Source organism: Pelobates fuscus, chromosome 4 (assembly GCF_036172605.1).
Source record: "Pelobates fuscus isolate aPelFus1 chromosome 4, aPelFus1.pri, whole genome shotgun sequence".
Lineage (NCBI taxonomy): Eukaryota > Metazoa > Chordata > Amphibia > Anura > Pelobatidae > Pelobates > Pelobates fuscus.
The window spans coordinates 230,888,140-230,910,217 of record NC_086320.1 but is presented as its reverse complement, the minus strand read 5'-3'; the positions used below and the strand labels follow the sequence as shown (position 1 = coordinate 230,910,217).

The window sequence follows — 22,078 nt, the reverse complement described above, 5'->3', positions numbered from 1 at the left end:
CTTAATATGTAATTAACCCATTCAAAATAAATAAATGAAAAAAAGACATTGCCCAACATCAGTCTCGTTTTGCAAATCATATTGAATCAATTAAGTTGCTTTTGATGTACAGTTTTTATACTCACATAGTCTTCAAATCCCAGACCAACAACAGAAAAGTGGCCAATGTGGTAAGGGCAAAATGCTGTGTTAGAAAGAAAAATATTTAGATAAGAACCGGTATGTAAAAGATGGAAAGGATGGTGCAAAAACATTAAAAACAAGCAAAACCCAAACTGAATTTTACTCACCGTAATTTAAATTCCCATAGGATTAGCAGCAGCAAGAACAAGAGGATTTTGCAGCTGTTTCCCTGGGAAGTACAGGAAGGGCCTAAAAATTGATTTAAAATAGGCAATAGAAAGTATCTCCCATTGACCTACTTCCTACACTACATAACAGTTGAATTACCAAACTTTCCACAGAGTGGAGACATTCTTGTATGGCACAGAACAGAATTTATAGAAGGGAGAGAACCAATACTGCCACTAATCCCATGGAAAATTCAATTTATGGTGAGTAAAATTAAACTTTTTCATATCGATAACGGCAGTAAGAACAAGCGAAAAGTAACAAGATACAAATTACTACACTACAACCTAAAGAACTTTATGCCCAAGTAAAGCTTCTTGAGAGGCACTGATGCCTTACAAGGCGACTCACTGAAGCTGAAAAGGAGCATGCCCAGGAAGTAGAAACTAAAACTTGTTGTAAGAATATCTATTTCTATGGGAGGTGGTTTTCAGGGTGATGGAATATGAGACTACAGTTTCTCTAAAAACAATTGATGTGTTGGATGCTGTGAAGATTTTAGATTTCCCTTTGAAATAATAAGGTGATGTTTAGATTCCCTTAACCCCTTAAGGACCAAACTTCTGGAATAAAAGGGAATCATGACATGTCACACATGTCATGTGTCCTTAAGGGGTTAAAGGAACACTATATGGTCAGGAACACAAACATGTATTCCTGACCCCATAGTGTTAAAACCATCATATAGCCCACCCCATGCCTCCCTAAATATACTAAAATCTTAAATTGTATTCAAGTCTGCAGCTGCTGCCTCAGTCTCACCTGCCTGCTTGCTGACATCTTCAGAAGTGATTCTGTGAGCCAATCACAATGCTTTCCCATAGGATTGGCTGATTAGAGGCAGAGCCAGCACAAGGCAAACACAGCCCTGGCCAATCAGCATCTCCTCACATTGAATTAATGCATCTCTAGGAGGAAAGTTCAGTGTCTGCATTCAGAGGGTGGATACACTAAATGGCAGTACTGCACAGTGTGCAGAACTGCCCCAGGAAGCACATCTAGCAGCCATTTGAGGAGTGGCAAGTAGAGTTATCACTAGGCTGTAATGTAAACACTGCATTTTCTCTGAAAAAAACAGTGTTTACTGCAAAAAGCCTGAAGGGAATGATTCTACTCACCAAAACAAATGCAATAAGCTGTAGTAGTTTAGGTGACTATAGTGTCCCTTTAATGATTTGGAGAACTCCGATAAATACGGCAAGACCTTTTAACATACAGAAAATTCTATTTTTGCTCTTAATGAGATGCTGGATCCTACGGATGGTAGGCAGATTAACCTTGATTGAGAGTGGCTGGACTGACATTAGGATCAAACAAACAAAGGTGGAGAACTAATTGTCTTTGTAAAATATCAGATACAGAGAGTGAGCCCCTAATGCCCGAAGCTCTGCCACTCTTTCAGCTGATGAAAGAAATACCAAGAACTGTTTTTTTTCCCCCAAAACAGAAGGTTCAAATGACAATATTCCATAAGATGAAATGAGGCTCTATAGATGAGACCAAGTTCAGAAAAAGATTGTGGATTCTCGGTCAAATTTGGTAGACTGCTTTTATGAAACGGACAATTAGAAGCAAGATTTTTGAAGTAGAGATTTGCAATTTGAGAGTAGACGTTAATCACTCAGTGATTCAGAATTGCAGAAATATATGACGATAACAGTTACTGAAGCTTGAAGAGGTTCTTCTTTAGATGATCTGCACCATTGATAGTTAATACAAATTTTTAGGTAAATAGAACTGGTAGACTTCTTTTTAGCACATAAGAGACTTGACGCTATGAATAAACTGTAGGGATGCTTCATTTTTACAAATAGTTTTCTTGGGACATGTGGCTTCTTGGCCAAAAAGGAATTACTACAAAAACACTGGCCCAATACATCCTTGTCTTATTATGTATCTAATGGATTAAAGCTACTAGTGTAAACAAAAATACCACATACTGCATCCAGGAATATAAAATGTTTTTAGGATATCTGGTTTGTCCTTTGGGTAAATTAACTGAAATTTCTCCAGTTTCTTGTGTTTAGAGTCCATGAGATCTATCTCTAACAAGCAAAACACATTTTTGATCTTCTAGAGAGTGTGTAAACGTAGGGACCAATTTGCCTTTCTCATCTTGGTCTGCGTGAATATTTTCGGAGCCTTTTATATGTATGGCATGAATCCCTTGTAGATCAATTTCTGACCAGGTGTCAATTTTTTTAAGGAAAGAAGTGCAAGGCACTTGTTTATTTAAATTTTAGACTGTGGATGAATTGCTTGACCTTATTTGAACCCACATTTAGAATTTATTTCAAGCTTAAAGACTGGAGTCCGTCAATTTGAGACATAAAAATTGAGCTCCCCTTGCTGGACCTGGGGTGGTTTGCTGTTATGATTTTAAAAAGCATTTGCTGACATTTTAGGTTTTTTTATTTACCTTTTCAGACTCTGCTTCTTTAAAGGGACACTATCTAAATGTAGTTGTTCTGGTGAGTATAGTCAGTCCCTGCAGGCTTGCTGCTCTAAACACTGCCTTTTAAAAGAAAAGGCAGTGTTTACATTACAGCCTAGGAACACCCCTAGTGGCCACTCCTCACAATCCTATGGACGGAGCCATAGGTGAGGAACCCCGCATGGCGCTGGAAAAATATGAGTTAAACTATTTTGGTCCCACCTCAAATATAGTAATAACATTATAAGGTCAGAAGTACAGGTTTGTTATCCTGGCCTTATAGTGTTCCTTTAAACATATTTTCTGTTAGAACCATTAAATAATGGAGTATATACCAAGAGCAGAATAAATGTTTGCTTTTTGCAACAGCTTTAAAATACTCAGCTTTATCCGTGCATTCAGATGGGTTAGACATCCTAATTTTTTTTTTTAAAAAGCATAAATAAAACTAACCAGAGACCATGGCAGGAAAAATAAAACATTTTCAAAAAAACTAGGACAAGCAGTGCTACCTTAAAAACACCTTGTGTGCTTAGAGCTATGCTGTTTTCACACAACAGTGAGAAGAACCACACCTGAAGGACCGATCAGTTGTAATGGGCTTTAAAGATTCTAACCAGAAAACAAACATTACATTTTTGGCACCAAGCACTGATAGCACATTAGTGTTCTGTATCCCATGCAAGATTTCCACCTTTAATATTCAGTATGAATGTCACTGCAACATGCAGATGCCATTTCCAGCAGCTGATTTGGCTAGGCAGGAGGCATGCATAGACCTACCAGGGAACATCAACCTGAAATATTACTGCTTCAGGTGACAGGAGGAAGGAAGCAAAACCCTGAAGCACAACATATGTACTTTCACCTTCTACACCGAACGAACAAAAAAAAAAAAATGTGAGTTCCCCGCTCTATCCTAATGAGAGACAGGCAGATATTGAGGAAGGATTACTAATTCAACTGTTATATAGCGTGGGATGTGAGATTAGTGGAGGTACTTTCTATTACCTACTTAAAACCTTTCAGGGTTATATCCTAAAATGAGTATTCAAAGTGGATTTTAAATGTTAGGTCAAAATAGCTGAACTGGAAAAATTCCAGTTAGGCTTTCAATGTGGATACTTTGGCCTTAAATGTGACATTCACTCTGAATTCACTACCTTCAGTAAACAACCCTGTTCATGGCCCTTCACAGGGTAACAGCTGCAAACTACAAAACCCATTTGTTCGTACAGTCACTATTTGTATGGGAAACTCATGATTGTAATTGTGTACTGCAGGTAAGGAACAACACCATTTGCTGCAGCTCTCAAAAGCAAACGTCAGAACTTTTCACATAAAATGTTTGGAAGGCATTAGAATTATTAGAAGTATCAAAGTGAGATACAACAAAGATACAACTATATAGGATAGAACAAATACAACTATATAGGGTTAAAATATGGCATTTCAGTGGGGGAAAAGAATATTTGCAATGCCAATTTATATTTTGCATTACTAGCACCTGTATATTAGAAAAATATGTATTGAAGAGGTGAAGATATTCCATTATATATATATTTTACTAGACAGTAATATACGTGCCAAGATAAAGTTATAACAATTTTGCATGACATATACTTTGATTTCCTGTATTAAGAATCCACTGTTAATATTCCAAAATACCGTATATACTCTAGTATAAGTCGAGTTTTTCGGCACATTTTTTGTGCTGAAAAACCCCAACTCGACTTATACTCTAGTCACTGTCTGTATTATGGCAATTTATATTGCCATAATATAGACAAGGGGATGTGGGGGCTGGCAGAGAGCTGTAACTTACCTTTCAGCTCCCTCCTCCTCCGCGCCGGTCCGGTCAGCACCCCTGTCAGCTCACAGTGTAAGTCTCCCGAGAGCCGCGGGGTCAGAGCGTTGCCACAGGTTACCGTGGCAACGCTCCACGCGGCCGCGAGACTTACACTGGGAGCTGACCGGACCGGAGGAGGGAGCTGACAGGAGATGCAGGAAAGGTAAGTAAACGCTCTCTGCCAGCCCCCCTCCCCGGCCATGAATGAGAGCCCCCCTCCCCGGCCATGTATCAAGCAGGGAGGGGGGACGAAAATCAAATTAAATAAAAAAATAAAAATATTACAATAAAAAAAAATAAAAATAATGAAGAATGTTTTACTAATAAAACAAAAAAAATTAAATAATATTAAAAAATAATAATAAAAATGACCACCCCCCACCAAGGCTCTGCATCACACACACACTGCATTCATACACGTACTACATTCATACACACACTGTAAATATTCAATGAATATAATTTTTTTAGGATCTAATTTTATTTAGAAATTTACCAGTAGCTGCTGCATTTCCCACCCTAGTCTTATACTCGAGTCAATAAGTTTTCCCAGTTTTGGGGGGTAAAATTAGGGGCCTCGGCTTATATTCGGGTCGGCTTATACTCGAGTATATACGGTACATAAAATTGTTGTCATATTTTTTATATCTTCAAATGAAATCATGAATGATATTCTGGCCCTAAAATTTTTCAAGAAGAAACTGGGGATCTCCAATAAACTGCCTTTGTCTACACCTATCGAAGTAGTACAATTCTATATAAAAGATATTGACCTATCAAAGTGGAAAAGTTGCGGAATTCATAATTTATATCAAATTGCCCCATTGGGGAAATTTAAATCTTTTGTCAAATTAAAAATCCAATTATCAGAATACGAATTTTACAATTATATAAGAATTCTAAATCTAATTAAGTGCCTATAGATTAAGGAATATTCAAACTTTGAAAGTTTTATTAATAAAACATACAAATAAACCTATTTCTAAAACCACACAAGTATTAAAATACCTTACAGATATAGATATAGATAAACCCCAATCGATCAGTAAGAGAGTAATAAGAGATTTAAATAAAAATTTTCCCATTAGAAGATGAAAGGGGATCCCTTCATCCAAGTTAGGAAAATTACTCATAGCCTTCAACTACATGAAACGTTAAGGTACAGGATTGCCGCCACTGGTATGGAATCTGCTTTTGTTGGAGGAGTGATGTAAGAGGTCGGAGTAATCGTCTCCAAGCTAGGGTGCTCCCTGATGGGTCCGGGAAGAAAGTGAGAAACATGTCTTCAAATTTATATGGCGCGTGGTCTGTGACAGCCGCCATCACCGCTGCTTTATCTTTCCCACTCATTAGCTGGAGGACCATGTCCCTTGGTACGTTGTCCGGTGCTCGTGGGGACTTTGGTACCCGGAAGAACCCATCAATTCCCACCAGTTTGCCTTGTCTCGGGGTAAGTATAGTGCCTAGTAGGCGCCTTAGGAAGTGCGGTAATTACGCCGTCGGCACTTTGTCCGGGATGTCACTAATTTTAATGTTTTTCCGCCTCCAGTCTTCCATGGCGGAGAAGCGGCGTTCAACCTGTTCACTGTGTCGCTGGAGCCCCCCCGACAGCCTCCTGAAATGTGGCAATCTGTTAGGCTTGGGTATCGGACGCAGCTTCCACCACCGCCAGTCTGCCCGTAAGTCCTTGCAAATCTGTGCGGAGTAATCCGCCAGGAGTGCTTTCAGCACTGCTGCCGTCACTGGTGCATCGTCTTGGTCGGTGTGCTTTTGTGCTACTCTTGGGTTCGCAAGGGGGATCTCGCTTTCCTCATCAGGGGACATGTCGTCTGAGAGGTCAGAGTACATTGCTGGGTAGTCGGCCATCTTTGGGCTTGTCACTCCACTTGCCTGCCGCAGCATGTCTCCAATATCAAAGCCCATCTGTGGTTTTTCCGGCTTCATCTTTTAGATTTGCGACCCATGGTGTGTCCACTGTCTCGTGAGGGGGGGGGGTGGATATTCTACGTTTATTTTTATACCAATATATAAATAATTATATATATATTATTAAAATACACTTAGACAGTGTATGTATGTGTGTGTGTATACACACACACACACACATATACACATAATCCAAGTATATATTATTTAATTTTAAACAGCTTTTAACTTTTATTTTACAGGCAGCAGTACCTGTCATTCCAGGAACCCCCCCCCCTGCTGGCACTGCTATGGACGGCTATTCCGTCCATGTAATTGTGAGTGGGACTTGCAATCATATGGCCCAGGAGTGCCGGAACGGCAGCCGGGGAACCCTGAGATGCCAGGTAAGTCCCCCACATCGCGATCGCTGGCGAGCAGGTAAGTACATAGGACGGCGGGGACGTGCTATGATGCCCGCCGGCGTTTAGAACCAGATCCCCAAGGACGGCATAGCCCACACACAGTCCTTAACGGGTTTAAGCAGGTAACTTCAGAAAAAAATGTTTACTACTTCTACCTCTTCTGCACTTATTGAAATTGAGAAAGAGATACAACTAAAAATCCAGATGCCTGAAATAGTTGTACCTACTGTTCCTCAAATAGAGACAAGTGACAAGTCAAAGAAAAAAAAGAAAAGGCACACAATGCTAGCTAATCATCTTCTCAAAGAAAAGAAAATAGGATGATAGCTACTTGTCATTTGGATTCACAAGTGCCAGAAATGAAGATTGTCCTGAAGCACAATGCGTACTTTGCAATAATATATTGCCATAGTTCATTAGCACCTGCTAAATTACGACGTCATTTTGAGCAAAACCACGCAGAGTACAAAGAGAAAGACATTGACTTTTTTTTAAGCGAAAGCTAAAAGAGTATCAGAAGAGTAAACAATTTGTGAGCCAAAAATTTGAAAATGCTAATGCAAAAGCCACAGAGGCTTCTTCCAGAGCACTTGCAGGAGAAGCACACACAATTGGGGATTCACTAATAAAACGATGTGCAAAATAAATAGTGTTATGTATTTTAAGTGAGAAGTGGAGTAAAAAAATTGAAGCTGTGCCACTTTTTCTGATGTAGATTTTAAAAATCTGATCGATATAACTTCTGACAGTCAACTAAGCTAAAAATGTAAAGAAGTTTCTCTTTTGGGGTGATTTATGCAAAGAACACCCAGAATTGTCCAAGCGGGCAATCAAAGCTCTGTTGCCATTCGCCAGCAGGTACTTATGTGAAACTGGATTTTCACTGAACTCTGCAACAAAAACAAAGTATCGAAATCGACTTGATGCAACTGCAGACATGCGAATACAATTGTCAAAATTAAACCAGATATAAAAGGAATTTGCCAGCAATACAGAACATTGCACTCTGCTCATTGAAAGGCTTGCGCTGCGCTACTCTACGGCACACATTTTTTTTGGGGGGGGGGGGGGGTTACAAAGTTTTGCCATAGCATGTCAAAGGGTCCCAAGGGAAAAATTAATTGGGAAACCCTGACTTAGCCCAACATCCAGGGGTTGTTACAATTACCCAATTTAATGGTACTCATTTTATCTACCTCAGAAAGATGAAGGGCTGAGTTAACCCTGCCGGAATTTAAACCTGCGACCCAAAGGTTGAACAGATTCCACTGATGATGCATTAGCCCACTGAGCTATATCACCGGCCTAGATAATGTGCATAATCTGTGCACGGAAGTTCATTCATTGACAGAGTGCTCATTTGACGCACTCCGTAAAAAAATGAAGAGCAGGATTAGCATTCCAAGAGACTCAAGCACCCAAAAATGTGTCAGACCCTTATAAAACAGATTGTACCTTTACAGAAGAATGGCACCATGATACTCATGGCACCCTAAAGCAGACAGTGAGCTGTATTATTTAGAATACATGAAGAGATCCTTTAATAAACGTAGTATATAATAAAAGTCTTTGCGATTTCTTCAAATTTGAAACAAATTGAGAAGACATGAATAATAATAAATTCTTTAGTACTAAACAGATTGATGTAATTTTCTATACTTACCAAAAACCAAAATGAATAGGGTATTCAGGGATACCACCCAGAAAACATGTTCCTAATGAGAAAAGAAAGGAGCATAAAGTTAAACTGTTGGTTTAACATTGTAAACATTACATTTTATGGCAAGACAGGAGGCTTCATATTTACTTATCTTTCTTTACTGAAACTCCCAGCAAAGAAATAGTTAACATGAGTGTAAAAAATTCAACCAATCAAAATGCATAACAGTAATATATATGTGCCATCAGACTCTTCCCAATCCCTCTTTCTTTGTTGCTGGCCTCCCAGGTGAGTATTTTCTGATAACATTGCCTTTGATGGTTTAGTTTTGAATTATTCAGCATTAAAGGGACACTCCAGGCACCCAGGCCACTTCTGCCCATTGGAGTGGTCTGAGTGCCAGCTCCCACTACCCTTAATTCTGCAAGTGTAATTATTGCAGTTTTCATAAACTGCAATATTTAGCTTGCAGGGTTAACTCCTCCTCTAGTGGCGGTCTACTAGACATCAACTAGAGGGCACTTCCGTGATTTTTAGCACATGAAAAGTGTGCTATAACGTGGTTGGACTTCCTCACACTATGTGAGGACCTCCAGCGTTGCTGAAATCCCCCTAGGAAAGCATTAAGGAGGTCTAATGCGGTTTTCTACCCATACTTTCCAGACAGATCGTCCCTCTGCGTTGCCAGTTGCACCAGTCACTACATTGAATGCACAACTCCATTACGGCCCACTTCGAGGCCTCTGCTCATCTCTTATGTTAGACCACACAAAGCGGTCTCTTCTCCTACAATTGCAAGCTGGATCAGAGGGTTACTTACTCTCGCAGGAATTGACAAGTCCTTTGGTGCAGACTCTATTAGAGGTGCAGCCGCATCCTTTGCCGTTTGGGCAGGTAGTGCACTGTCGGATATTTTATCTTCCGCAGACTGGCCCAGTGAATCCACCTTTCGGACCTTTTATTTAAAACCTACGCCACATGCGGTTTTTTCTATTATAGAAGAGCGTTAAAAAAGCAAATTTGAAGTCTTGCCATAAAATTAGGGATTATTCTTGCTTAAGTGACCGCATAATTTAAATGTTTATTTAAGACAGGAGGCGAGTATTTTCCTTCCCTTGTAACACTTCTCCCACCTTTCAAGGTAAGTCTCAAATTCTTATATTCATCATGTTAGCTTCAGGTTACCAGGTTAACCGCTTACCGACATTTCTTATCATCATCATCTGCTACTAGCTTACTTGTGAACTATAGTACAGGTTGTTAGTGGTTTTATACAGGTCAGACTCTTAATTTGTAGACTTGAGTTAACATAAAATTACTTATGAGTATTTGATTTTCTCTTGACCAAAAAAACCAAAAACAAAACATACTTCCACAGTTTTCTCTCTTTTCTCCTAATGTGAAGCTTTTGTTTTGACTCTTCCTCAAATAAGAGGAATTGGGAGGAGTCTGATAGCACTATATAGTGCTATCAGACTCCTCCCAATTCCTCTTATTTGATGTCGCCCAACAGTAGTAGTGAACTATAGTTGATAGCACTATTCTGGCCTCGCCCAGTGAGGTTTTCCATACTCTGAAAATATCAATGTCTACATATTTTGAGCGATAAATCCTGTGCTTTCATTTATTTGTGAACAAAAGCCACTACTTTCTTTGTGCCTGACTGAATGACTCTACTATTGGTGCACATAATTAGTATAACATGGTAAACAGTTAACAGCCATATATATACACATTTATATTATTTCAAAGCCCACTGAGCTGTAGGAGGGCTTAACATTTCCATTTCCCACTAGCCGCTGGCGAGTGAAAATGTAACCCTAACTAAAAATCCCCCCCCCTAATGAGTATGCCATGGACTTTTCAGGCTTGAGGTGGTGAGTAAATGTTATGATCTAGCTAGTAGTGAAGGTCATGATATGGAAGCTCTCCATATAACTGAGGAGCAAAGGACAGAGAAATTGCCATAAATAGGGAAGTACAGGTGTGGGATAAGAGAATTCTATGGTGGTATTTTTGCATATATATTATATACAAGACAAACAGACAGAGACAGACAGACAGACTTGGCCTACCAGAAATACCAAGGATCCATCAAGTCCCAGCATCTAAAAAAAAAAAAAAAAGAAAAAAAAAAAAAAAAAACGAACATTAATACATGTTGCTAGACTTCCTTATTTGGATTACAGCCTTGGACTGCAGGAATAGGAAACAGGGGGTGCAGTCCAGCCCCTATCCCATGATGGCAGTCAGTGGGAGGGATATACTGGGGGATTTAAACCTGGACTCTAATTGTGGTTTGTATTCATTGACTGGAACCATACGGAAAATGATTGTTGCCACTGAAGAAGTCCTATTTCAAGATGAAACGCGTAGGGTGTATATTTGTTTTATTCTCTATATGTACGTTTAATTGTGTTTTATTAAGGAGATATATGTGGCTTTAGTTCTTTTCACTTGGGATGTTTACCCAACTGTGATCACTGAACAGTGGAGATGATGATATGCTGGCATTTATCTTTAATCGTGTAAGTGCAATATAAAAAAAAAAATGGAGTGATTTTGTGATATAAGATCTATGTGTCCCTTTTTTTTTTTATCTTCCTCTGCATATGCTGCAGCTGAATGAGAGCCTTAAGAAGAGAGAAGATATTACCAAATTGTGATTAAATTGTCTACTATCACTGTTATTTTTATGAGTGCAATACTTCCCAATTCCAATTTTAGTTTTTTTTTTTTGTTAAGTACAGTGTTCCATATTTAAGTTTGTTTTACTTGTAGAGATTTAGTGGTTTTTATGATCTATACAAGACATTAAAAATAAAGGGTCAAAAATTAAATTATCTAGATAATACCCTTCATATATCCACCTATAAAATACAGTAGGCAGGTTAGGAGTTTGTATAGTACTTCACAGATAATAAGGCTGTACAGGGTACTATACAGTTGTAAATTTGTCTTACTACTTACACATGCAGAAGAAGCCATGCTCATAATGTTAGGACCTAGCTTCCATCTTAGCATTTCTGGCGAGTGTGAACCCCTGGTTTTACACTGGCAATATTTATTTGTCCATTCAGTGGCTGTGTAGGTTAGCATTTGCATATAAAGAAGTGTACCATGCCTTTTTGTCAAACTACCTTATAGATGGTTTAACCAAGAAGCAGGGGTGGTGCCTACAGCCTAGTGACACATAACCATTACATCAGTATGTAGCAGTTATGATACCTAAACAAGCCATTTTAATATATGGACTGTATATGAAGTAGATCAGAGAATGGATTTTACTAAATCACAGAAGGGGTTTTTACCAAGTGTGATAGAAGTGCTGTGTTAGCGCAAAGTAGAAAATTAACCATGGTAGAAGTTAATAATCAAAGCTGCAACCTCCTCCCTCCTCCCAAAACGTGCCAATTGTTATACCACTGGGTTAAGGGGTTATAACGAAGTACTTTTACCAAATACCCCTATTGTGAATATTTATGTGCTCACCCTCTCCCAGGTCAGTTCTTCTGCAGCTCGATCCCATTCTAAAGCATTCCAGTTCATGTCATCTGTAAACAAAAAAAAAAAAAATAATAATCGGACAGTTAGAATTTTATAAGATGCTATAAACCAAAATGTTATTTTTTTTCCAATTTATATTTTTTATTGAGTTATCATGAATAAAGCATAACTTTTCCAGTTTATGTATAGTTAACATAAGTAAAGCAGGCATAAACTATAACGGTGTTTATATAATAATGAGCCTTTGTGTACTCTTAACTACTACTGTCAAATGGCATATAGTGAGGGGTATTACTGTAGTGCTCTAACTTTGGCTGTTAGTCCCTGATAGACCACTTTAAGAACTGGACATCTGTCAAGTTGCAACTTGGCCCTGGTGCGTACTAATCTCTGTCTCTGGGGCTGGGTGAGACACTGCTTGGAAATGGGGGTGCGAGATGCAATCCCTGGATCAACGCCAGGAGGTATTCCCCCCCTAGTGGCCTGGTCAGCCTCTGTGCCGTGTTGGTGTCGGTCGCTTTTCCGCCGGTACGGTGTTGCTTGGAGGGTGTGCCAGTCAGAGTTTGAGGCTGCATGTCTAAGTGTTTGTATAGCTCTTCGGGGTCATCTGCCGATGTCAATATATGGAGCGTATCACCGATCGTTACCTCCAGGGTCCCTTCAGCTCCCCAGCGATATTTTATGGAGCAGTCTCTTAGTTTCTTTGCTACCGGTACTAGTTTACGTTTTTCCACTAGCACAGGGAACAGGATGTCGCCATAAACTGCCACTTTGCTTCCCTCAAAGGTTATGTTCCCCTGTGTTCTAGAGAGGGTCATGATTGCATTCCTGATCGCTACGTCACGCGTTACTGCGATGACATCTCTGGTGGTTCCCTCTGGTGCTGCTGGGGATTTCCTGACTCTGAACGCCGAGGTGATTAGTGGTAGGGCATGCCCCTCTCTGATGCCTAGCATGTCTATGAGGCATTTTGTGTATTGTAGCAGCTTCTCTGTGGCAATCTCCTCTGGGATTCCCCTGAGACGTATATTCCTTTGTCTGTGGCGCGTTTCCAGCATTGTTACTGTACGGTTCAACCTCTGCACCTGCGAGGCCAGGCCCTCAATTTGTGACTTGGTCTCCTGCAACTGGCTGTCCCTGGTCGTTTCTTTTGCCTCCATAGCTCTGACTTTATTGTGCACTATCCCCACCTCTGCCTGTACCTCTTGCAGGTCTTTTTTCCATACCTTTCTGAGGTCCAGCAGGAGTTTCTTTATGTCCCCTTTCGTGGCGGGGCCTGAGTCCTCGTCTGACTCAGATGAGTTGGACTCCCTGCCCGACTGTGGTGTGAGGGGTTCTTCCTCCTCGGGAGAGTGTCGTCCGACATCTCCTGTTATGAAGTGGCTTCCGGTGCCATCTTTGTTGGCGGTCGCGGCACCGGCCTTTCAAAGGAGAGACGGATATCGGGTAGGCGACGTACCTCCGGGCGTTTGACCTTTTTATTTTTTCGCCCCATATCTTCCCAAGGTGGGGGGTGAGATTTATGATCCGTTAGGTCTCTGTTTTGTGGCAGCCAAAGTCTGCTAAATTTTTCTTAGCGCGGAGCCTCACACAGAGACGTCCGCTCAGTCTCTCAGTCGGCCACCCCAAAATGTTATTTTTAATTGACTTGTAGTTACTACAAGGTTATCTATATGAACTTTACTGGCAAAGGGACACAATTGTAAGTAATTTATGCTCATTTGATTTTGGTCTTATTTTTGTCATTGCTTAACTCTAGTTTTGAGGGGGAAAGAGAAAAAAAGAGAAAATGTTTTGCAGCTTTTTGCTGCCACTGTTCACTCACTGTGCTCCTGGACAGATCTCTGCCTCTTAGTATGTACCAAGCTCATCCACTGAGAGCAGTGACTGAGCTGCTGGGAAACAGGCTGCCAGCATGACAGCCAGACAAACATGGTGAATATTAATATTAAATGTATGTCTGTCAGTTTGTGTCTTATTTTATTGTTCTTTGTTCCACGTGTGTCTCCTTGTTTGCATGTTTGGCATGCCATAACTATAGGGCATTGACCCTTTGCAACATGATCATGGTGTAATATACGGCAGTTATACTAGTCAAGCACGACGTATCTGGCAATAGAATGAATGTGTTTTTTTTTTTTTATATTATGTATTATGTGTTTTGTTAGATATGGACATTAATGTAAAGGTTGTTCATATGAAGAAACAGAATGTGGCCATTGACCCCTGGTAGATATTCAGTTTTAAAGTTTATGTTGTGTGCAGGTTAATATGTCTTAAAGGAACACTATAGTCACCTAAATTACTTTAGCTAAATAAAGCAGTTTTAGTGTATAGATCATTCCCCTGCAATTTCACTGCTCAATTCACTGTCATTTAGGAGTTAAATCACTTTGTTTCTGTTTATGCAGCCCTAGCCACACCTCCACTGGCTATGATTGACAGAGCCTGCATGAAAAAAAAACTGGTTTCACTTTCAAACAGATGTAATTTACCTTAAATAAATCTCTAAAATGAACTTTAATCACATACAGGAGGCTCTTGCAGGGTCTAGGAAGCTATTAACATAGCAGAGGATAAGAAAATCTTAATTAAACAGAATTTGCAATAAAGAAAGCCTAAATAGGGCTCTCTTTACAGGAAGTGTTTATGGAAGGCTGTGCAAGTCACATGCAGGGAGGTGTGACTAGGGTTCATAAACCAAGGGATTTAACTCCTAAATGGCAGAGGATTGAGCAGTGAGACTGCAGGGGCATGTTCTATACACCAAAACTGCTTCATTAAGCTAAAGTTGTTCAGGTGACTATAGTGTCCCTTTAATACTTCAGAATCCTAATATGCACACTTTGATAGTGCTGAAGTAATAAAGTACTAGAATCATTAGTAATTGCTATGTGTGAAACTGCAGAAGCAGGAAAGCTAAGTTATATGGGATGTAAAGGGTGCACAGGCATAAGCTTAGCAATGGCAAAAATGTCGGGGCACACACAACTTAAGAAAGGCTCTGTGACAGAAAAAATATGTTGCTAGCTTTAATGTCCAAATAAAGTCTGTATTGAAGAAACTTTGTGTATGCCCAGATATCTTCGTGTTATTGTCTACAACATGGGAATATTGCGATTCCAGTCCGAGTGGAACCACGGATGACTATTTAGCATGTGCAATGCCTCATCTATTCTTCTGTAAGCTTAAAAGTAAGATTATTTTACAGTTTTGCCAACCCTGATCAGTATAACAGAGATACAAACTGTCATATCTTCACACAAAAAAAGAATGTAACAAGGAAGCAATGTTATTAATCAAGCAATATTATATTATTACAGAATTGTTTGGCACTTTTAAATCTCCACTTAGCATACTATTTTGTTACTAATATGAAAAGACAAAACCCAAAATGTTTTTTCAAGGGACACTATAAGCATCAAAATTTTTTATCTTAATGGAGTGTTTTTTTGTGGGTAGATAATGTTCCTGCAGTCTCACTGCTCAATCCCCTGTCATTTAGAAGTTAAATTAGCTAGGGCTGCATAAACAAACAAAAAAAATTAAAAAAGGAATCTTTATGAAATACTTACATTGACAGCTTTGGAATTTCACTAAAGTTTTAACTGAAATTCCAACCCAGACAAAAAGGATGGGGTGAATCAAAATGGCCTGCGAGAGACAGTTTCGTGTAAGTAAACATTTCCCTGCGTCCCACGAAAAGTATGCAAAGACCCCAGACAGCGACAGAACTGCTTGAACTCCCAAATGACAGAAGTTGGCCGGGGCATGATCTATATAGTAAAACTACTTCATTAAGCTAAAGTAGCTTTTTGGGGGCTGAGAGCATCCCTTCAAGTACATAAAAATAAATAAATACAAATACAAAGTATAGGTTCACTGATCGTAAATCCGAGATGGGTGTGTTAAAAAATAAAGGTCAGGGAAAAGGCAAAAGTATACTAGAAGGAGACCTGGCTTCAAAGTTAACCAGGGGAATTGAAGATTTTAGTTATGAAGAAATTTAAAGCGGTTTAGTTAAAGCGGCACTGTCATGGCCGCATCAGTTTTTTGTTTTAGACCCCCGTCACTCTAATTGCCTCCCTAGTCACCCCCAAATGCCCCTAAATGCCCCATATTACATATTTAAGTTATTTTTTATTCACAAGGATTTAGTTATATTGTTCCCCACTCACTATTTTTATGGTGAGAGGTGTAGGAAGGGGTTGTTTTATTTTTTTGGGTGAGGGGGTGACTAGGGGCTTGGGGATTTTTTTCATTTAACCCACACCCGTCGCCATTAATGCCCGGTTGGGGGCCAGGCATTAGGTCTTTCACACCCCCCCCACCCCATTGTTTTTTTAGGGCCCCACCGCCGCTCATGGGTGGGGGCCGGAAGGGAGACCCTATGTCCCTCAGTTAATTAAATAACCCCCACTCGCGGGGCACGGGTGGGGGCCACTATGTCTCCCCCTCCCCCCACTAGTTAATAGATGCCCCACCATGAGGCCATTTATGAGAAGAGGGCCATAGGTTGCTCACTTTTTACTAGACATGCCTCTACTCGAAGCATAGCAAGTAGGGTCCAATCAGCATCTCCTCATAGAGATGAATTGAATCAATGAATCTCTATGAGGAAAGTTCATTGTCTGCATGCAGAGGGTGGAGACACTGAATGTTTGGATGCATTTTAGGAAGCCATGACCCAGGAAGGATCTCTAACAGACATCTGAGGAGTGGCCAGTGAAGTTATCACTAGGCTGTAATGTAAACACTGCATTTTCTCTGAAAAGACAGTGTTTACAGCAAAGAGCCTGAATGTAATGATTCTACTCACCAGAACAAATTCAATAAGCTGTAGTTGTTCTGGTGACTATAGTGTCCCTTTAATAAATAGGACAATACACAGGCACAACCTCGTGGATACTAAATTTCTTTTCTTCAGTCTAAGGCAAAGGAATGGGTTCTCCATAGTAAGAACCACAATGATGAGGAATTTTCTGTACAGATTTTTAAACAAGTACTGGATGAATTCTTGCAAAACCATAATATTCAGGGATATAAACACTTAACATGTGGGTTAAGTGCCTCTTGAATCATTGAGAGATTGTCTTATATGAGCATAACCCTACTACATAGGGGCATTTTCGCATTCCGAAATTCATCACACCAAGATGCAACATGGATGAAAATCAGTTTGTCCAGAGCAAAACCTTTTTGAGCAAACCATTTTTTTTTTTTGCCTAATAAATAGTCCTGGTGGGTGATTGACAAACTGACACACAAGTACAATGATTCAGGAGGCCACAACATTTAAGGAAATTAGGCCATAAGGTACTTTAAAAATGTTTCTTTGGCTCACTATGGCCTTGATTTCATATTGTTGGATACGTTTTTCTAAATGATGTAATATTTTGGGACAAACTTAGAATTGTTTATCAAAAATTTAAATAAATAAAAAAATCGACCAATATATTAAAAAAAAAAGTAAAATATTAAACATTTTTAAGATTTTTCATAATATAAAGTAATTTAAAAAAAAAAAAATGTATCCAAAATGATTAAATCATTTCGAAAGCTAATCAAACAATATTAAATTAGGGCCTATATCACAAATATCAATATTTTTCTTCATTATAGCTTTCCTTGAAACAATCACATTACCTTGTGCTCCATTATTTGCATCTGCTGCGTCTTCAATCACTGCATCTTCTTCATCATCATTCTCTTCTTCTTCATCATCTGCCGGTTCCTCTTGGATTTCAGGATTTTCTCCCACAACTGCAAGATCAGCTGGAGGGTTGGCAGGCTGCTCAAGAGCCACATTCTCTGCAACTACATTTACAGCTCCTGGTGCCTGCAAAGATATTTCAGTGTTAAATGATCAGAAATTATCCAACAATATAATATGATTTACATATACAAGGTTGATTAATGCTTTGCATAACTTAAAGAAACACTCCAAGCACCATAACCACCATAGTCTGTGCAGTGCAAGGCTAGCTCTTTGGCTGTGAGTAAGAGCTATTTGCTCACAGCCAATTAGCCAAGTCTTGCACCTCCATGATCAGCTCAATGAAGAGAGCTTCCACAAAAGATGTGCCGAGAGGTTAAACTCACAGTGCAATAAGGGAACATCATTTTTTGTGGGGGGAAGTGTGTAGGTAGGCTGTGGTTAGGACTGCATAAATAAACCAATTACCTCCTAATTGTCTAATAATTGAGCAAGGAGACTACAGGGACATTATCTATACACCAAAATCAATTAATTAAGCTCAAGTCGTTTTGGTAATTAGAGTATTAATTTAATTCTAGCTATGTGCTCTCCCACAGCTAGCTATGGCCAAGTGTTAAATTGCCTTAATTTTGAAATGCTCTTTTAATTCTTCTCAGCTCTGCCCAGGGATCCTCAAGTTCTTTTAACAAAAGAAGTCTATGTGAGGTAAGCAACTATACAGTTCTGGATTGCAAAACATTTGTGAATTCTCTGTTTAGAGGAGCAGTGCAGTATCCAGCATCTAATAATTCTTAACATATTTTGACAATTCACCTAGCTGTACGTCCTCTTTGACAGACATGAAGGCTTCTATTCCAGACCCAAAAGAGTAATGGAGCTGGCAACCCACCTCAGATATTGAGCCCAGCAGTCACTTGTTAGTAAGGAGTTTTATTATATGTTCTATTTACTAAAGTCTAAATATCCCCATTTAGTCTACAAAATGCAGGCATTGTTCAGAATTTAACAAGATCTAGATTTGCAAAATGGGCTTAGAAAGAGCCTGAATCAGATCCAGATTTCAGCCTGACTGAACTGCTGAAATCTAGACTTGAGAATAAAAATACGGGCCTGTATTACTGAAATCCAGATCCATATTTTAAAAGTTCAAATCATGACTGTTGTGATGGTTAACTTATGTTTCACTTGGCCAGCACTTGCTGGGTTTGTTTATCCTGTACTCCACTAGCAATAAATGTTGTTTAAGGTTTTATACTTTCTTGGAAGCATTTTCTGATTAGACCTAGAAATTGCCAATACCCATTGATATTTGGGTTAAATCCACAAGGGCTCTTTCATCATTGTGGGATAAGCAGCAAGGGATTCCTCAGAGCAATGCTGCCAAACACCTGCATCAAAAATGTCCTTTAACTGGTACAACAAGCAAGATGTCTTCCAGTAACAAGTTTGGTCAAGGATTTCACATTAAAATAGTTCCTGAAAACAGTCTTCTTGTTGTCTTACTTGATCTTTCCTCTCCTTTTGGTGCTTTAATATTATTTAGTGTAGAGCTATCATGTCCTAGGCAATTGCAGCAAGCTGACTTAGTACCAGAATGTACAGACAGTAAAGCCAAAATTAAATAATGACCTTCCTTTACGGACTTGAAAATAGTTTTCATTACTAAATAGCGTTGGAACCTAAATTTTGCAAATTAAATTCTGAAGAGTGGCTAGTTTTCTAAATTACATCTGTATCATAGCAACAAACAACAATGCCACTACCATTAATGATAATGTCACAAGGGCCACTATAGGCACCCAGACCACTTTAGCTTAATAAAGTGGTCTGGGTGCCAGGTCCATCTAGGGTTAACCATGCCTGCTGTAAACATAGCAGTTTCATAGAAACTGCTATGTTTACATATGGGTTAATACAGCCTCTAGTGGCTGTCTCATTGACAGCCGCTAGAGGCGCTTTCACGCTTCTCACTGTGAAAATCGCTGCCATCCAAAGGTATGCATTGAGAATGCTTTCCTATGGACTGACTGAATGCGCGCGTGGCTCTTGCCGCGCATGTGCGTTCAGCCGATGACGTCAAAAGAAGGAGGAGAGTCCCCAAGGTAAGATTTTAACCCCTTCCTCCCTCTAGAGACCGGCAGGAGGGGGGGCATAAAAATGAATGTTTTCCTGGCAATATAGTGGTCCTTTAAAGTCTCTCTCTAAGCAACAGTTCAATTTTTCTAAGCAAACTCTGCATTAGAATGGGAGTAATTTGAAAACCTCTGAATATTCAAGTTGCTTTTTTTTTTTTTCTCCTTATATTTACTACCACATTTTTGATTAAGTGAATTTATAAACACAGTAGCAAAGTATAAAATCAGATGGTACCTCGTTCTGCTGCCCTAAACCATTTAGAGGTTGTGGCTGATTCTGCTCCAACCATTGAGGTGCTCCTCCATGAACTATTTGCTCTCTTAACCACACAAGACTTATAAATGCACAGAGGGTACATGTCACAACAAAGCAGCCTTGCAAACAGTCAGCCAATAAATTTTCTCTGAAAAACACAAACATAAAAATCATGTATTTATTAACAGTGAAATGAGATTGCATGTAATGTGGCCTCAATGAACATTTGTTTGTATATATAAATTAATACCCATTTTTTATGCACCTCCAGGCTTAGTCTTGCTCTGGTGGCAGCTATATTTTGTATGAACAGCCAATTTGGATGTTTCATTCAATTAGAGATCAATGTGATGTGCAGATTTGACCACACCACACAGCCACTGAATGAATGTACAACAAGTCAAAGCTGTGCTGAGATTAAAGATAGATAATACAACAGTGACAGATAAAACAACATCGATTGACTGGGGGGGTAAAAAAAAAAAACACGCAAGCAAAACTAGAGATATTTGAACAAGGAGAAAAATACAGCAAGAGAATGAGACCTGATGTCTAGAGTGCCCTCTTCAGTTCCCCTTGATGTATCCAATAGCTAAAAAAAGTGTCTGTCTCCTGTGACTCCTAATTTTCTTGGCTTATATTCTTTGCATGTATTCCAATCAGTGGTGTAGAAACCAATAGATTCACGAGATACATTCCGAATATTTATTTATTGCTCACATCAGCATGATGTTAACAGATAATTTCCATATACAGTAAAATAAGATTCAAGTCGGTATGTTACAACCTGTTATTTGTTTATTTTTTTTACTTCATGTTTAAAAAATATATGTGGGACAGATTGATCTCTTGTCCGGATATGAGGGAACTTACAGTTTTTTGTTATATCCAGTGTACACCAATAAACTTTTCTATATAGCATCTGTATTGTGCAGCCAGTGGACAATACTTTGAGTCTAGTGTGGGGGGCGCACTGTTGGTTTGTAACATCACCCTAAAAACTGGAATTTAGAGATTATAGAGCCCTTACTCTGAACCCTTTGCCAAGTGCCTGCCAATACTTGCATTTAGAATTTACTGAGCACACCCTTTCACTTGTGAAATTAATTAAGAGATTTGTGCAAACAAATCTGCAATGTGCTTGATCTCTGTATTAAAAATTCTAATTTACACATTCTAGTTTAGCAGAGGACTCTGGAGGTGTATTCAGTGATAGTAATAAGAACATATTATAGTATTTCCTACCATCTGGAAATGCATCTCATTAGAGGCTAAGATGTACACCAGTGAACTAATTCAAGCTCTGTGTGTGTTTGCATTTATGCCCTGGCAGCTATATTGGGACTCAATTTAATCCATTTATGTAACTGCAAAGAAATGATGGGAAAGTCAAATATAAGGGTGGTAATATTTAGAACATGGAGTCCCTTTAATCACAAACCAAACAGATTTTTGCAAAACTACTTAAAATTTCGGGCCTGTACTTATACTTGTAATCGTATAGCTCATACTTACGTAGAAAGCATATCTAAGGGCAATGTCAGTAGTGAGCTCACAGAGCCAGTAAACAAGCACTTGTAGATACGACCTAAAAGAGAAAGAAATATATCAGAACCACCACATACCCATTTCCTATGTATGGTCAAGCACATTGAAGAAAAGAAAAAAAATGTCTTACATTTTTTTTTTTATATTGTTAGTAAACCAGTTAATACTTCTAAAGTGAGAGAAAACAAAGGGTTTTTTTTTTTCACCATGCTAGCAATGAAAACAACTCACCCTGACAAGAATATTTCAAATAATCAGCTGTTAGCAGAGCATATCAAGAAAAGGATGT

The 22,078-nt window shown here is 39.1% G+C and overlaps 1 protein-coding gene across 3 annotated transcripts in view; it reads right to left on the bottom strand.

The window, feature by feature from the left end:
* Nucleotides 1–22,078, bottom strand: part of MARCHF6 (membrane associated ring-CH-type finger 6) — a 109,677-nt gene that overhangs the window by 32,163 nt on the left and 55,436 nt on the right. For all 3 annotated transcript variants that reach the window (XM_063451934.1, XM_063451935.1, XM_063451936.1), the window contains exons 5-11: nt 21,757–21,829; nt 20,221–20,389; nt 17,778–17,970; nt 12,117–12,178; nt 10,700–10,732; nt 8,628–8,679; nt 126–184 (exon numbers count right to left, since the gene is read on the bottom strand). In XM_063451934.1, the coding sequence (XP_063308004.1) occupies nt 126–184; nt 8,628–8,679; nt 10,700–10,732; nt 12,117–12,178; nt 17,778–17,970; nt 20,221–20,389; nt 21,757–21,829 (641 nt within the window). The remainder of the gene's footprint in view (nt 1–125; nt 185–8,627; nt 8,680–10,699; nt 10,733–12,116; nt 12,179–17,777; nt 17,971–20,220; nt 20,390–21,756; nt 21,830–22,078) is intronic.